At 37.0% G+C, this 17,976-nt stretch overlaps 1 protein-coding gene across 1 annotated transcript; it reads right to left on the bottom strand.

Annotated features, from left to right (window-relative positions):
* Positions 1–361: 361 nt before the first annotated feature.
* Positions 362–17,044, bottom strand: LOC125812910 (DExH-box ATP-dependent RNA helicase DExH8). Its single transcript, XM_049492378.1, has 14 exons — positions 16,800–17,044; positions 15,527–15,704; positions 14,035–14,208; positions 13,772–13,919; positions 11,115–11,429; positions 10,394–10,540; positions 10,138–10,318; positions 6,440–6,720; positions 6,224–6,346; positions 5,964–6,108; positions 5,628–5,896; positions 5,357–5,548; positions 1,728–2,252; positions 362–903 (listed from the first exon to the last, which is right to left on the bottom strand). The coding sequence occupies exons 1-14, from the start codon at positions 16,972–16,974 to the stop codon at positions 688–690; spliced, it is 3,069 nt and encodes a 1,022-aa protein (XP_049348335.1). The 5' UTR covers positions 16,975–17,044; the 3' UTR covers positions 362–687.
* Positions 17,045–17,976: the final 932 nt, after the last annotated feature.

Raw genomic sequence — 17,976 nt, 5'->3', positions numbered from 1 at the left:
AAGTATGTCAGTATTGTAAGCATATCAATGTTTGTAATTCAGAAAATTCACTGTAATCACCCATAGAATTATATATTGATGTAATAGCAGCCTTATATGTATATTCAGTTCATCCCCAAATCTGTCTTCCATATTATATATCTATCACAACATAAAATGAGGAGTTCAGTCTGAACTGGCAAACTGAAGTCACTTTCGTAACTCTATAATTCATTCCAGAAGTGATTGAGCCCTAAAAAAAAAAAACTAGTAAAGAGCATTTTACCCTTTAAATAGACCCTCCTTATGCGCCACAAAATCAAATTAGTCCGGCCAATTGACCGTATGGTTATATACACGCACAAAAAAAAAACTATAAAACTAAAATCAAGTTCACCATTAATTATCATAACCAATAAAACACATGGGAGGGGGAGATGAAATGATTAAACAAAAAAAACTGATCAAGACGAAAATTCTCTGCAGTTTTCATTTTTGGATATCAAAAGGAACTCTATCCTCCCTTATGAGATAAATATGTACATGACAAACCCTTCTATAGTTGATAATTTAAGAGTATGAGAAAACCTTTTTTCGCGCTGTTGTTACTGAAATGATTTCACAAGTCAAAACCCCTACTTCTATGTGAATTTCCATAACATTAACTCTCCGAGCTGCACATCATTCAGGAGCTGGCTGATCCTATATCTAGACAACCTTATTCAAATTTTGATCAAGGAGTGTTGCAAAATCACCAGGCAGGACACCTACAGGAGGATGCAGTGAGAAAACATACGAGACAGGCCTCGACTGCACCATTGGCTTTCTGGCTCTAACCTCATCGAATAATTCTCCAAGGTTCTGTTCGTCAAATAGAAATGAATCATTGAGAAAAAAGCAGCACTCCCTCGCCAGCTTTTCCACCTGAAGCAACAGTGTCAAACATTCAGTTTCAGCTAAAGTAAGGACCAAGGCGGGGAGAGGGGGGGGGGGGGGGGGAATCTGAATCTATGAAGCATTTCTATTAGCACAGATGCAATTTAGGGCGAGGATGAGTAGGAGGAGAGAACTATTTGCAGCATGAAAAGAAATACGGAAGGGGACTAAGGTTTTATAAGGAGACTATATTACAAAACTTGCCAAGATTTATCAACGGTTCAAAATAACTCAAGAGCCTCAGCCAATAGAAAAGAACAGAGAAACACCTTTAGTTTTTTCCAAATGAGATTTTCAGGCATTCTCTTTGAAATGTGCATTGCTGTATGCCAACTTAAATAGCACTCATATTCCTAGTTGGAGTGCTTCCCCCTTAAAGGGGTCCTACCCAGCATGAATCTTAATTAGTAAGCTTGGATCCCGGATACCAAATGGTTAAACATAAAATATATATAAATATATATATTGAGACAAAGCAGCTCCACATACAATGCATATTTTCATGTCAATTGTCAACTTCCGAAAAGCTCAATTACTATAAACTAATTGATATAGATTTTGCATTTATGTTTCCAGGTTCCTTTCCTGCCCCATTACACCCACAAATAGCACTTCAGACAGAACTGTCAGAAAGATAGGAGAAGTTAAAAAAGATTTAGGGAGAAACTTCTCGAGGAATCTCAGGAAGTTGCTCAAAATTACCAAAAATATGCAAATAACTTCCAAACTTGTCTCTTGTCAATTAACTTTTAAGTAGAAAGCACAAATCCAGCATCTATTGGGGATAACCAAAGCCAGTATGAGTAAATTACCTGTAGGTGTGAGAAACGTAAGCTATTCATGGTGATAATTACTTTAGCTTCATATAAGGCATCTCCAAGCATCCGGATGGCAAAATACTCAAAAAAGGTCTGCATCATGCTCCTATCCCCTTCTTTATGTTCTGCTTCAAATTTTGGGAACCATAGGACACATTTAACTTCATTCCATGGAACTGAACTCCCTGAAGTTTTGGATATTATCGTGGTGTATGGATGTGAATGGCCCCACAGAATTCTGACTCCAGTTGGTAACTGATCAAGTGTGGATTCATCTCGAAGGGATGTTGTGGAGATTATCGAAGACGGAGCATAAAACCGTGCAAGATGCGATGAAAAATATAAATCATTGTCATCCAGTATGAGGATGCTCCCATGATAGGGTACAGGAAACCATTGCAGAAGTGACCACATATCAGCAGCATCATTCTCCGGCAGGCATAAACTTGACAGGACACCAGAATAAGCAGATGGAACTGAATCGTGAGAAAACGAACATGAATCTCCATTCCGGCATCCCTATAGATATGTAAATTTAGAATATGTCAGATAGGAGTATCAATACACTTGAACAAATTTGGTATGAAGAAAATACAAAGAAGCAAAAGATATGCATTAGGGCCATCTAATATATGATAAATTTTTGGACAAGGTAAATAAGCACCAAAAAGAAAAATATTTTCCTCTTCTATCTATGCTTATTTTCAACTCCCCGAAGCATTTCGTCGATTCTATAAATATGGCACACAATTAAATGTTCATCTTCCCCATTCTTTCTCCTCCTCCCTTCCACTAATGCAAGCTCTTCTGCCTCCTCATTCTGTTATACACCTTCTCCCATCTCTTTCCAAATCCAAACCACCACTTCCCTCCTTCACCAAACTCCCCCACCCCCTCCCTTCACGAGCAATTACATACAGAATGTGAATATACATGCACTTGCAGATCATGAAATCTTATTCTACAAACAAATAATTAGATCACTTAGTTAAAATGGTAGCATGGTATATATTTCAAAAGCAGGTAAGCCGTACTTGTGATGATTCCCAAGGTCAAATATGACTACTAAGATATATAATAATTGCCATGATACTGTTCTATCGAAGCGGGTGCTTTAGAAGTTCGGCCCGGTTTTTTTGGTGTCCTAGGGGAGTGTGATTGAAATTTCTAATCCAATAAGGCCCTATCTAGTGAGTAAGCTGGAGTCTCCAACCATGTGCCAGTTGTTCAACTGAGTGGTACAAGACTCAAAGATCGCACCACCTTGTTGATTGGGGAACTCCCAAAACCACCGCACAACCACCAACACCCCCCCCAAAAAAAAAAAAAAAGATGTAACAAAATTACATCTCATTGAGATGACTGATGCACCAAGGAAGAAATAAAGAAAGTTGACAAATCAGACTCTAATTTGATTAAAATCAGCTTACTGAATATGCTAACTGCGGTCACAAGCTTCCTGGATGAACACGTTAACTGATTTGCATTTTTTGAATAAAAAAAAGTTTTAAGAGTTTATAGAGTAGACATTAGGAAGAAAGCTGGAAAACAGGATGGAGAAACACTGAGTGTCCCTCTTTCGGTACAAAGGCTAAGACTCAAGGTCAAGAATAAATTAGGTTTTTGGACAATATCTGAATTGGACTCAGAAAAAAGAGTATAAGCTTATGCAAGTAAGTAGATTAAAAAGGAATTCAGAAGTCACTTAACCTCTCATAATTAGATTAGACATTTTCTTCCTTACCTTCCTTTTTTTTTTCAATAAAAATCTTTCTTCCTTAACTCACTATTCACATCATAAATTAAAATCAGGAAATATAGAATACTATTAATTTTATGAGGATCACTACAGGTGCTCATAGAATTAATGATGATATTCTACATGGACTATTCCCACTACGCAGAGTTTGACTCGAACCACCGTAAAGATAATAGGAAAAAGCAACCCATTCATACTTTCAGCTTCAACATGTAAGTAATATAGGGGCATTTGCACAAATGGATTTTTTGAGACCACTACTCAAATTATATCCCATTTAACCAGTGCGTTAAATTTGTCTACAAAAAGATAAATACACTCAACTATTTTTTAACGTAAGATTTAGCCCACTGAGCTAGCAGAGATAGAAATTAAAGAGAGGCATCAAAAAAGACCATATCGCAGCAAGTATGACAACATTTCGAGCCGTATTTCAAAGACATCTTTTTTGAAAATATCATAAGTCAAAATAATCTCATTGATCACGAAGACGGTGTCAATATACTATGTGAGTTCAGGGATATCTTTATTACACCAAATGAAGCAAAAATGAACTATTTACCCTCCAGAATGCACTCTCGACCCCTTCAAATATTCTTCTATTCCTCTAACTCCAAATCAACCCAAAAATACAAAGAGGAGCAACCTTCCTTAACTCCTTTTCCCTATCATTCATTTCCTCATTTTTCAATAGCCAATACTTTCTAATGCTACAAAATAGCAGCCTGCTCAAAAAATGGTTGTGGAGATTTGCTGAGGACAGAACAGCCTTGTGGAAGAATGTAATAGAGCAGAAATATGGACAAAATGGTCAGTGGTGCACTGAAGAATCCACTGACACTTACGGAGCTGGACTATGGTGGACCATCAGGTTCTTCTGGAATAACCTTGGGAAGGACATTACCTTCCCAGTGGGCAATGGCAGAAAAATCCTTTTGTGGAAGGATAACTGGGATAGTCAAGGCACTTTGCAAGAGGCTTTCCCCACCCTCCTTCAACATCAGCACCAGCCAAAATAGCACAATAGAAGATACCTGGTCAACTCAGAGATGGAACCTAATTTTCAGGAGGTTTATGAAATGATTGGGAGGTTGAGAGAGTGGCTGCTCTACTTGGTAGAATAGGAACTTTCACAGGTACCACCAATGACCCTGATATTATCAAATGGAGTCACAAGACAGATGACAAATTTTCAGTCAGCAGAATTTACAGGAGGGCCCTTTCAGAGCTGACAGGAAGAGAAAGAGGTCCCTGGAAAGCTATTTGGAGAAGCATGGCACCTGATAAGGTGAAATGTTTCTCCTGGTTGGTAGTAAGGAGGGCATGTCTTACCCATGAAGCTTTACAGAAAAGGAAATCTCACTTAGCTTCCATATGCCCTCTTTGTATGAAAGCTGTTGAAACAAACAGCCACCTTTTGCTCCAATGCAAGGTAACCTCTCAGGTCTGGTCCTTATTCATCACCTTGGCTGGGGAAAGCTAGACAATGCCAGAGCACACAGCGGATCTATTGAGTTGCTGGATCAGAAGGGGAGTGAGCAAAAGCCAAAAGAGATGGACTTGCATATGGTAGACTATATGGAAGGAGAGCAAAAGAGAATCTTCAAAGGCAGATCAAACTCCATTCAGAAGATCAAAGGAAAATGCATTTCTACTTTATGTTTTTGGTGTAAAGAGCAATGTACAGTAGATGAAATACAGATGGTGGATTTCCTGGGTTGTTGTAATTAGCTATCTATGTAATCACACTTTTGGAGGTGGCCAGCATACCCTTAATGTTGATGCATACATGTCACCAGTTTTTTTTTTTAAAAAAAACATTGTTATTGGCAAAAACTAGAATAAGCCATAAAACAACTGATACCTGTAAAGAGAAGAAAAACCTGCACTCCGGCCTCTTCGCCGATGAAGAATGAGAGAAGGAGCAGTCCGGACCCCGGTTGCACATTCCTCTCAGAAAAAATTTGCACAAGGATGCCTCCCTTGTGGAATGCCAATCACCATAGACCATTATATCACTCTTTCCAGAGACAGCCGAAGAGCACTGGCTTCTCATCTATTCAATATCGAAAAGGAAGATGCTATCAAAATCTTGACATCAAATAAAACAGCAAAGTAAAAACAGAATACAGTACCTCTTTGACTACACTAGCCAAATTTTGAGCCACGTTATGTGCTAAAGATTCATTGTGCCCCAAAAATGGAACAGAAATGCATTTCCTTGTTTCACTACCTTGTTCACGGAGCTTAGAATTCATATCTAAGGCATCAGCATCTAAATACTGCTCACAGTCGAGATGGCACTTGTGCTGATATTCATTTGGATTATAACAAGATGGTATGCCACTTGATGTAGCAAGAAATTGGGGTCGATATCGATGCAAAGAGTTCAGAACTTCATCATCTGCAGCAGAACAAGTTTAGTACAAAAAACAAAAGGATCTAAACTGGTAAAATTCAGGATGACATACATGACTCAGCAACTTGGTTCAGTGACGATTGCAAGAGATTATGGAATAAGCACCACTCTTCTTCAATTTTCGGAAGCACTATTTCTCTGTCTTTTGTATCATCCAACTTGAAGAGTTGTCTTAAATGTTCAAGGCGGTGTTTGTCCTTCATTTGGAGATATATGTAAGAAGAAACCTCACATCCCAGCAAATAAAGCAAAAGAACCAGGGGAGAAGAGGGAGGGGAGGGGGGAGAATATCCTATAGTCATGTGGTTTTACCTTGAAGGCACGCTGCCAGAACTGAAACGCACACGCATTTGCCATATAGATTACCTCTTTTCTACCCGATAAACCAGTGGTCCTAGAATCTCCACTGAAAAAGTCATCAATGTACTTCATGAACTGGAAAATCAAATTTATTGATCAAAGAATGTTCAATTAATCTAAACATCAATGAAATTGGCACTCTCAAATTCAAGCATATAGAGATAGTACCAAATTTTCTTGGCCAAAAGGACGAAGAATGGGCAGTGGCTGCATATCCATCAATATACCAAGAACAATGCCTTCTCGTAACATTCCTATGGCTCCAAACTTGACTATTAATATAGAAGCATCAAATGAAAGAGAAAAACTGGCAAGCAATCTTCCATAAAAAGTAGGTTCATAACGGCTCCTTGGAGATACTTTTTGTAGTGCATGGTTGTCAACAAGCAAACTCAATGCATCCTCAACCACTTCAGGTTCTGGAGGGTCTAAAGCCTTCCGTAGCAGAACTAAACCAAAGATCCATAAGTTAAATTTTAATATCCCACATTATAAACAGCAGTAGACCAAAAAAGGGAAAAGAGAATTAGACAACAAACTTACGCAAATTGATGATAATAACACTCAAGACCATGCTAATTAGGATGAATGGCAGTTGTTCAGCCCATTTATAAATTGATTAGTCATGCTCTGTGCCTAAACTATGGGTAACAACTGAGCAGGTCGGTTCGACTTCTTGGTCCAACCAGCCCACCCTGTAGAGGGTGCTATGGATCAGATAATAGAGTAGATTGGACAAGTTTTTTGTAATACTTGCAGCAAATTTATCTCATGCCATTATTCCCATTCTTTTGGTTGTAGGCATGGGAGGAAAGTCTTCACACTTCAGAAACAAATTATAAATACAAAAGACTCTACATGGATTCACTCCTTACCATATTAGGCATTTCAATTCTCAGTTGATAACATGTACTAAATTGTTAATGAATACATTTTGGATTTTGCAGTGTGACCTTGATAACCAACATATCTCTTAGACCTTCAAGACTGCCAGTTTTCACAGAAGAGCAAATTACAGCTCAAGCAACAATACGATCCGAGCTCTCACACTGAGAACCATAGAAGATTTTACAGAACCAACCAGAATCATTCTCCTAAGCTGATAGTGAATTGCAGTAGCTACAGTTAACAAGCATATGGAGATCAGCAAGCACTTTTTTGAAAATGCTAACCATCACTTTGGATATAAACTTTCATGGAGAAAGAATATATAACAACCAAGCAGTAATATGATGAAATAGCTAATTAGCTATCTGAAATTTCACTTCTAGAGTAATGTATGTTCTACAAAATGATGCACATCTGTCCAATGTAACAGGTTGACATGTCCAGTTAGTTCGCTTCATGAAAGTTAAAAGACATCCACTATCGGCCACATGCTCCTCCAAATTTGGGGTGTGATATTTAAGTTTCGATATTTGTTGACAAACAATCTTGTTATCTCGTTATCTGGTCTTATCCAACCGTTACCTCATGAACTCGCTTTTGAGGTTCAGTTAAGCATAATATCCATTTTCTTCACATATATTATTCCACAACCACTCTTAACACCCTGTTCTCAACAAAAACCTCTCTTTTTTTTTTTGATAAAAGTTAAAGTTGTATTCTTCAGCATTAAGGGTATGCTGGCTACCTCCAAAAAGTTACAAGCTGAAACCATAATTACTTAGATTCTAGGAAATCTACCAACTGTTCTACTTCTTCTATACCATCTTCTTTACACCAAAAAAACAACATGTTAATGCAATTTTCTTTAACTTTCTGAATAGAGTTAGTAATATTCTCATGACACCTAAGGTTTCTTTCTCTCCAAATAGCCCACCAGACACAAGTAGGTACTATCACCATCTTTTTTGGGTCTTGCTCCCCCCCCCCCCCCTCCTCATCCAGCAGCTCAAAAGATCAGAAGTATGTTCTGGCATCACCCAGGGCTCTTGAGAAATGCTGAGAACCATGCGCCACACCTGTACAGTAACCCTACAGTGTAGGAATAAGTGGTTGTTAGTTTCTTCCTTCTCATGACAAAAAAAACATCTGGAGACAATCTGAGGGGACCAAATCTCAGCAATTTTAGCCTCAGGATTGGTACAAAAAGAATAAAGATCGGGGAAGACCGAGTTTAAACACTCTTGTCCAATCCACTTGTCCTTCCAAAAAAATATTTTGCTACCCTCTCCCACCTTGACCACCAAATTCTCCTTTAGACTATCCCATAAATTTCTGATTGATCTCCAAACTGATACCCCATACGTGTTATCTACTACATTAGACACCCACTCCTCGGTCTGCCCATACTTGTTGAGAATTGCTTTTCTCCATAATGCCTGATCTTCAACCACAAATCTCCAAAGCCATTTAGAAAGTAAACTTTTGTTCTGGATCTCAGATTTTTTATGCCAAGACCTCCTGTCTTCTTGCTTAGTAAGGTTGTCTGCCATTTAACTAAGTGTATTTTTTTCCCTTCTTTGTTCCCCGACCATAGAAAATCACGCCTCAATTTATCCAGCCTTTCTTCTACCTTTGCTGGTAAAGGGAAAAGTGACATAACATATGTAGGCAACGCATCCAGAACTGAATTGATCAGAGTGACTCTTCCTCCCAGAGATAGATAGTTTGCCTTCCACTTAGCCAACCTCTTCTCTGTCTTCTCAATGATTCCATCCCAAATCTCAAGCTCCTTGTGATTATTCCCTAAAGGCATTCCCAGATAAGTAGTTGGTAAGTGCTCTATCTTGCATTGCAAGATGCTTGCCAACAGCTGAATATTTGCCACTTCCTTGATTTGGAAGATGCTGCTTTTCCCCCCAGTTCACAGCCAGTCCGGAGATGGCCTCAAAAATCACCAAAACAACTCTAATGTAACTAACTTGTTCTACCTTTGCATCGCAAAATATAAGTGTGTCATCTGCATATAAAAGGTGACATATTTTCAAATTGACCCCTGACTGATTACCAATGTTGAAGCCCTTTATCCAGTTGTTCTGATTGGCCACTCTAATCATACTGTTAAGACCCTCCATAGCTAAAATAAATAGGAAAGGGGAGAGAGGATCTCCTTGTCGTAGTAGTCCTCTCTCAGAAGGAAAAAAACCAGCAGGTTCTCCATTAACAAGTATGGAGAACCTGACAGTTTTGATGCAAAAACCTATCCATTTAAGCCATTTGTCTCCAAACCCCATCTGCCTCTGAATATTAAGTAGAAACTCCCAATTGACATGATCATATGCCTTTTCTATATCAAGCTTGCACATAATTCCTGGGATCTCTCCTTTAATCCTTGAATCTACACACTCACTTGCTATTAATGCGGCATCCATAATTTGTCTTCCTTGAATGAAGGCCATTTGATGATTGTTCACTAATTTGCTTATCACTTTCTTTAATCTCTCTGCCAACAACTTACCAAAGACCTTGTACACACCACTAATGAGACTGATGGGTCTAAAATCCCTAAGGTCCATAGCTCCTATCTTCTTTGGAATTAGAGCCACATAGGTGGCATCTCAACAAAAACCTCTTTAAGATGCATGTTTCAGGATGATAGAATCAGGAAGCATAGAGAAGTTGGCAAAACATTTTCCATAATAATTCTCATAGCACTTGTAACAGTAAAGTAAATTCTTAGTAGCGCAAGACTAACGACGTAGAAAGAAAATAGGGGGAGAACAAACAAGACAATCATACATCTCTTCCATCCCTAAGCATGCTTTGTTCATTTTCCTTGAATTACAGAGAAATTTCACAACAAAACTCAAGTTCAAGCAGCAAGCAATTTCATGAAGATAATCATGTAAAAGGAAAGGGAAAGAAAAGAAACTCTGATGCTCAGAATCCAGCAAAAAAAGCACAGAATTTTAGCTGATTACCTTTGGGATCATTGATGGCTTTAGATTCAGCACAGCAAAGGAGAAGTACTTGCTGCCTTAACGATAATCTTAGTATTGCAGGAGGCTCATAATCCTCTAATTGACCGTAAAATGATCTTTTTACCAATCGATATACATGGCCGTCACAAGTCCGTCCAGTTCTCCCTCTCCTTTGGTCTGCCTGCATCTTAAAATATTAGAAGCAATAATCGCATGAAGAGAGATCAGTATTGGCAAACATGGGCTCACTTAGTACCTGTGATTTGGAAACCCACACAAGCTCTGCAGAATCTGTTTTCCTATTATTATCCCAGAAAACTTGTAAAGAACGGCAAGAATCAATGACATAGCCCACCATTGGTATCGTAACAGAAGATTCTGCAATATTTGTTGCCAAAATAACCTGGCGAAAAGTTTAAGTTTCAGATAGAGGCATCAGTAATTTTTAGGCATCAACATTGTAGAGACGAGAATGGAGTAACCATATTTGTTTTACTGAATATTGACAGCAGCTAGTTGCAGAAATAAAACCAAGAAACGGGGTTCAGGGAAACGTTAAGAGATGTTATAAAAATGTTCTTTCCTGCAAGAACTCTTTCTCTGTCATTTGAGCAGGCCGGGGGCTGTGGGGGGTACAAGTACTTTAGTTGTTCCCTTTTTTTGATGGTGGTGTATGGGCCACCTTGCATGCACCTCGACTAATTCTCTCGGGTATGGGCTACCTCCCAAGTCCCACTAGCACAGGTACCGGGTAAATCTGTCCACCAAGGCTTGGGGCCTTGTGCAAATGAGAATCACCTAGTTTTTTTTGTCTCTACTGGGATTTGAATAATAACCAGAGACCTCATGGTTCTCCCTACTTTATTGACCAACTATGTCACACCCTTGGGTGCAGTATTCTGCCTGCTTTAAGGACCATCTCCACAGATTTTTGAGATGCTGATGGCTGTTGAAAAAAGAGAGTTAGGAAAGCATACCTTACGATGCGACTTGCAGATTTTCATGGCATTGAGTGCTTGTTCAGTGTCGATACTACGATGTAGAATATGAACCTTAAATGTTTCAAAGAAACGCTTCAATAAGCGCCACTGCTGCTCAAGTGCATAGTATGTTGGAAGGAAGACCAAAATTCCCTTTTCAATATCCATTTCGTTTTTATGAATGTATATAATTAAATTGAGTATGAGCTGATACATTTCAGGCTCGATATCAGCAGCAACTTCCCGTGGACTTGGACCAGAACAGCATTTCAGAGCCGTCTCTTCTGATTCCATATTAAGGAGTTCAGCTACCTGTTAGGAAAATAATACTCATTGCAGATTCTGACTTATGTAAAATGGAATACATTAGTAATTTATAGGAAGCAAATATTGCATATCCTCTAAATAAATCGCTTGCTGCTCTTTTTTGATGAAGTTAGGATGTTCAATATTACTCCCTTTCTGATAAATTTTAAATACTCCGTAGTCTTGCAGACAAAGCAGAAACATTACCCTGTATAAATTTTTTTGCACCATCAAAATATACCATGTAGTGACCAGAAATTGCATAAACAGCAATGAGTTTTCTCAGCAACATGCATCATAGTAGTCAAATAGGAAAAGGGAAATTAATTAAGTGGAAGACCACAGTAAATGTACGTCCTATTTTAGATGTTGAACAGTTTGTAAGGTGAATAAGGGGTTAGTTTTTTATTACTGTGTTAGAAGTTCTGATGTTTAGTACTTAGAAACTAGACTAGTTTGATAACATTAAGTTGAACTTGAAATAACTACCTTCTTCAAAATTTATTTGACCCACTTTCCTTTTTTATATGCTAAGAATTATTTGACCTCTTTCCCCAACCTGCAATCCATCCCATAAAAATTCAATGTAACTTACAATATTAGTATTCTATGTTAATATCACTTTAGTCTTCATGTGACATCCTCATAGCATATAACTCATATTCACACACTTCATTTGTTATTTTAAACAAAGAGAAGGCATTTACTTGAGCGGAAAAGTTAGAAGTACCAAATCATGGTAACTTGGATCTATTCTTTCTAAATTAGGGTAATCTTACTATTTGAAAACTTGCGCATTCTCCCCTTAAATGGATAATTTTGTTATTTTGAAGTTAATGCCATAGAGTGTAAATGATAGGTTATTTATGCATTCACAATTTCAGTAAATATTATGTTATGGGACATATCTAAACCTAGCTTTGGAATGGAATGTGGTGCCACTTGCATTAATGTGTGTTGTCTGGAGTGAGGAATAGAAGAGCTTTTGAAGGTGTAGAGTTGAGTCCCCCCCCCCTCCCTCTCCGTTAAGGAGTACCCTTCGCTCCCTTATTTTCTTATGGTGCACAGGAAGTCCCTATTGTATAGACGAATGGTGGAGTTTGTAGAGAATCAGTTGATTTTTTATATTTTTTGATGAAGTATCAATTGATTGTGTAGATTCTTTACTTTTTAGTATACCACTTGTATACGTTCTTTTGATGAACTTCTTTATGATATGAAATATGTTTACTTGATCAACAATTTTTTTTTAAAAAATAGAAAAAATAGTAATGCATCAAATAGTCAAAGAGAGTCATCTATTTTAAGATGAAGAGAATATAATCCGAATCATCCAGCCAATAGTGTCACTTAACATTATGGTGAATTGTCAAATTCAAAATATTCACTTCTAGTGAGCCATAGTTACCTACATGAAAACATCTACTATTTTTAAATGATAATGTATCTACCTATTTAAGGCCTAGTTGGTGTAAATTATCTTAAGGATTTTAGATTTGTAATAAGAACACATTAGTTATTTAAAAAGCACTTGTATGTCGCATCTTTTATATCATTTTATTTAATGCTGACCAAGGATGGAATAAAATGGAAGGATCGGGTTGATATAGTGTGTTGCTGGGGTAAAGGCTTAGGCAGTTGTTATTGCACTTGCAACAAATCAGAACACAATAAATCAAGTATCTCAAGAAATAACCATTGGAAACAATGACCTTCCATCAAAATTTTAATTTAGAAATGAAATATTCTTATTCCTTATATTGGTCTACATGAAAGCAAAACAAACAAAAGGTTATCGTGTTCCAGAATGACCTCCTTGGAGCAAACTTCAAGCTTATGTTTAGAAGCACAACTCGGAGAAGCAATAACAATAGTGGAATTCAATGCAACTGCTTCATTTCTAGCAGACATATTTGCAGCCAATTACAAAGCCCAATAACTAAGAAAAATAGGGGAAAATGGATAAAATAATAGAACACGAGAACTGACAGTTGTAATTGAATGTTAACGGAAAATTTTCAACAAATAGGACTATATGAACAATAACAGATTCATGTATCCACCCAAGGCAGTAGGACAAAGCCAAGTCAGGTTGACTCAGTGCACTTCAAAACTACCATTATGACCAGTAAACCATGAATTTAAACATAAATAAACGAACTTAATCAGGAGAGAGGAGAATGCCAAAGTTACAGATTTTCCACTAACAGCGATTGATGGAGAATGCTTTAAAGACCATAGATGCATGACAACTTTTCAATATAAGGAACAAGTTGCTGAATGATTTTTTCTTTTTTTTGGACAAGTAAATGAAATAGATTATCTTCTCTGAAGTAGATGAATCATACCTGCCCAATATATGAAACTTTTCGCTGATATATGGTGTCTTGTCCGGAACTAGGGATTGCCAACAGCTCTACTCTTTCATCCCTAGCGAGATCCCTAAAGTATTCACGGTATCTTGCTATATCAGCAGTAGCAGACATTAAGACCACCCTGTAGAGTTGAACCAAATAGACAGCACACAATCAGTTTATCACCAATGAGATTATGATGCACGCACAATTATATATAAAATACAGAAGAAGAAAAGAACAAGAAAGAATGTTACCTCAGATCAGTTTTTTTAAGCAAATACTGCTTGACGCAAACAAGAAGGAGATCTGACTCTACAGATCTTTCATGCACTTCGTCAAGAATGATAACTTTGTATTTTAGTGCATTCAAGCCCTTCTCTAGCATTTCTTCCAGCAGAACGCCAGCAGTTTTGAACACAATCTTAGATCTGTGGCATAACGTTGACTTGATAAGTTTAAGTAATGAAGATACATCACAGCGAAAGAAACAATAATAAGTAGTTGAATAAAATTGTTGGATGTGATTGGAATACAAACACGTTCATATATTCATTATGGATATTCATTAATACTGTTTCACAAAAGAGCGGGGACATTACCAAGGAAAAGGTAAAGATTGGTATCTTTCCTTTTAACCACAACATCTCAGTTCAAACATCAGAATAATTCCATGCTGTTCCATGCAAACTGCATCTTGATAAATCAATGCTTAAGGTGCCAAAATGACTTCCCGTGTAACAGCCACTGATGAGAGGAGCAATTACTGAAATTTTTTCTCCTATTCGGCTAAGATTTGTTTCAAATTAGTATTGAGTCTGGGATATCTAAGCTGGAAGTTTCATTATGAAACTGCTCTTAGCTTCTTATATATATAGTAGAATATATGTTTTAAATTAGTTTACTGTATGTTATAAATTACTAATTCTGATTTTAGACGAATTTTATTTCCCGTTTCATCATTAGTTCCAAGTGCAGATGTACTAATGTCAACATAGTGCTTCTATTTCCCGTTTCATCATTAGTTCCAAGTGCAGATGTACTAATGTCAACATAGTGCTTCTATTTCCCATTTCATCATTAGTTTCAATGGACGCAAAAGATGCATTTAGGGGACATGACTAATGGGGCCTAAGGTGTAGTCATGATGTTATGCTTACCTTACAGCCAGCGTTCTTAGGAGTCTTTTCTAGTCTATTTAGGGATTTGCATGTCAGTAGTAAATTTAGAGAACCTCTAGTGTCGGTGAATCACAGATTATTGGATTTCTTTATGAAGTACTAATTTTTTTACTAGTGATTAGAGGGATGGGGAAAGCCCCCATATAAAAACAGTACACCAAATAGGGCAAAATTATGAGATTATATATATCGACCTCAAGCTTGAGATAATGAGTAGCTGTTGCAACACACCCTAAGACTCTTAACTTTAAAAAGTGTGCATGTGTGTTTAAACTAAAGGATCTTCGTCAAATAAAATGTTTTCTCATAAGTGAACCCTTGGCAAGAGTAAAGACTATGTTACTCAACTATCCAAACATGCTGCCCATGCAGGTGCACCAAAAGGTTTTATATTATGTAAACTTTTGCTTTTGCTGTCTGATATATAGATTCTGTTATAGGATGTAATGCACTCAAACTTCAGATCAGAAGAAGAATAGCGACCAACTCAAACATTATGAGTGAAAATTTGAAACTCAAGCAAGGCATGGATGAAGAGTTCATCTGAGAGAAAACCAACAAAACCTACCTTTCTGAATAAACTCTCGAGTGTCCTATATGGTAACCAACTTCTCCACCTACTTCACATTTGCGAGCCTTCGCTACCATTCTAGCAACTGCAACCACAGCAAATCTCCTTGGCTGTGTACAAAGTATGGGCTCCATGTTTGCTTCCAGTAGAAACTGAGGGACTTGCGAGCTTTTTCCTTAAAAACCAAGCAACAAGTTACCAATTGAATCGAGCATATTGATAAATTCTAAAACAGTAGCATGACATTAAGCAAATGTTGTGCACATTTAACAAAAATTTACTTTTGTTGGAAATCTTTTTTCCAACAACTTTGACCACTAAGGCTTTGACATGTCGAAAGAAATCATCTATTCTTTTTTACCCCACTGATATTTGAACTTGAGACCTCATAATTCTCGACCTACTTCATTGACCACTAAATCATACACTTGCTCTTGATCACACAACTTAAAGGAAGTGTGACAAAGTCAAACCCTTATGGTAATTCTACAGGGACAAACACTTGCATTTCTAACGAGAATTTCGTGTTAGATGAATCCACAATATAAAGCAATGACTTCGCATTCAAGGGCTTGACCTAGTGGTCTACGAAGTGGACCAATCCTTAAAGACTGAGTTTCAAACCCCAACAAACAAACAAAAAACACAAGGTAAATTCTTCTCATCTATCTAGACTAGACTACTGGTGTGAGGTAGCACGTATCATAACCTAGGTGTACACAAGCTGGCCCGATCACCAAGTTATTAAAAAAAACTATAAAATACCAAGACTCATGTGCATGTTATTCTACTCCCATGACACTTAAAAATGCCTCTTTCTTTCCCTCTCTCCATACTCCAATGATTCAGTATACTTTTTATCATCCGTCAGTATGCCATTAGATCATTGAAATTTGAAAAGTAACCACTAGAACTACAATTTTAAGTTCTGTAAGTTCGTTCAAGAAAATGAAACATCTTTTATGACATATACTCCATTAAAAATAATTTTTTTTTCAAATCCCAGCAAAAACAAAACACTGAGTGATTTCTTCGCATCTACATGTTGCTAGTGATAGGTATTCCGTGAAATTAATACAGGTGCACGTTTGTAAAAAAAAAAAATCAAAACCTTCAATGTACATATATCCAGTCCGATTCCGATTCCGATTCCGATTCTCATAGATAGAGCACCTCTAAATACAATCCATATATTATCAAAGTCCAAAAAAAAGTATATACATGTGCAGCAACTAGTTATATAGAGATTGAGCAAGGGGAGAATTAGTACCGCAACCAGTTTCACCGATGATAAGAGTGACGCGATTCTCCTGAATTTTCTGAATGATTTTGCTCTTCAAAGCGGCAACTGGTAAAACAGGAAACTCCAACGATGATGATGAAGTCGGAGAAGACGGCGGTGATATCTCCGGCAGTGATGATGATGAAGTCGGAAAAAACGCCATTGGCCGGAGAAATCAAAGCCCTAAAAAAAGCTTAGCGAACGAGTTTAGGCGACTAGAACGATGAAAAAAATGTGAATTCTTCTGCTTTTTTTTACTTGATAAATGAGAACTGCTCCCGCCTATGGTATTTATAGTGTGGCGGTAATTCACGCGCTAGAGAATACGTGAATTTTGTGTGTGTGTGTTGACTGAATATTACAGTCAATGGTCTTTCAAAATTCAAATTTATTTCAATATATATTTGTTTTTGTCCTAAATAGAATTTTGTTTGTCCTAATGCAAATCTGTCTAAATATAATAATGACAATAAAATCCTAATATGCCATTTATTTAAGGTTAAAAATATTTTTAATGTATGAAAAATAATTTTATAAATATTTGACACTCACAATACCACATAGATTGATACTCTAAACCTAATGGATTTTTCATACGATAAACTTTATCGTTCGTCATTTTTCATTTTTTTAGAGGACGGTGAAATTATATAAGTTTAACGATAGAATAAAATAAATATTTAAGAGAAAAATAAAATAAATAACAGTATATTATATACAAATTTCAAGCTAGTTAGACTATATTGTAATGAATGTTTTCGCATATATCATATTTAAAAGAGGAACGATAAGGTAGTAAAGTGTGAATTCACCACGCGCGAGTTTAATTATTTTTGTTCGCTTATCAACAAATGAATCGTTTGCTTTAGAGACAACGGATAAATTTATGAAGAATTTTTTCTACAAATCATCTCGAAACTCTAAACTGCATTCATGCTATTGATATTTCGTTTATTTCGTCGCATCTCAATTAGCTTAATATCAATGATTACGAAGGTTCGTGTGAGGTGCCGCTTATTCTAGTGCCATAAAATGAAATGCATTTGTCCGCGATGCAGCTTGTCAAAGGTTTTAAGAAATGTGAGTCAACCTTTCTTGCTGCTCGAACTGGAATCATTAAGAATTCTGCTGAGACAGTTGCTTTGCTACCGTGTATATAACACGT

The sequence above is a fragment of the Solanum verrucosum genome, unplaced genomic scaffold, assembly GCF_900185275.1.
Source record: "Solanum verrucosum unplaced genomic scaffold, falcon-dt-bn FXZP01000144.1, whole genome shotgun sequence".
Taxonomy (NCBI): domain Eukaryota; kingdom Viridiplantae; phylum Streptophyta; class Magnoliopsida; order Solanales; family Solanaceae; genus Solanum; species Solanum verrucosum.
The sequence above is the reverse complement of the archived record's forward strand: the minus strand, read 5'-3'. Positions and strand labels throughout refer to the sequence as shown.

Bases quoted from the DNA above. Each gene is read 5' to 3' on its own strand.
- LOC125812910 (XM_049492378.1), bottom strand. From the start codon at position 16,974: ATGGCGTTTTTTCCGACTTCATCATCATCACTGCCGGAGATATCACCG. The intron at 10,319-10,393 runs GTACTAAGTGAG...TTTAAGATGCAG, and splicing joins TGTGGGTTTCCAAATCACAG to GCAGACCAAAGGAGAGGGAG. The intron at 5,549-5,627 runs GTACTGTATTCT...GATATTGAATAG, and splicing joins TGGCTAGTGTAGTCAAAGAG to ATGAGAAGCCAGTGCTCTTC.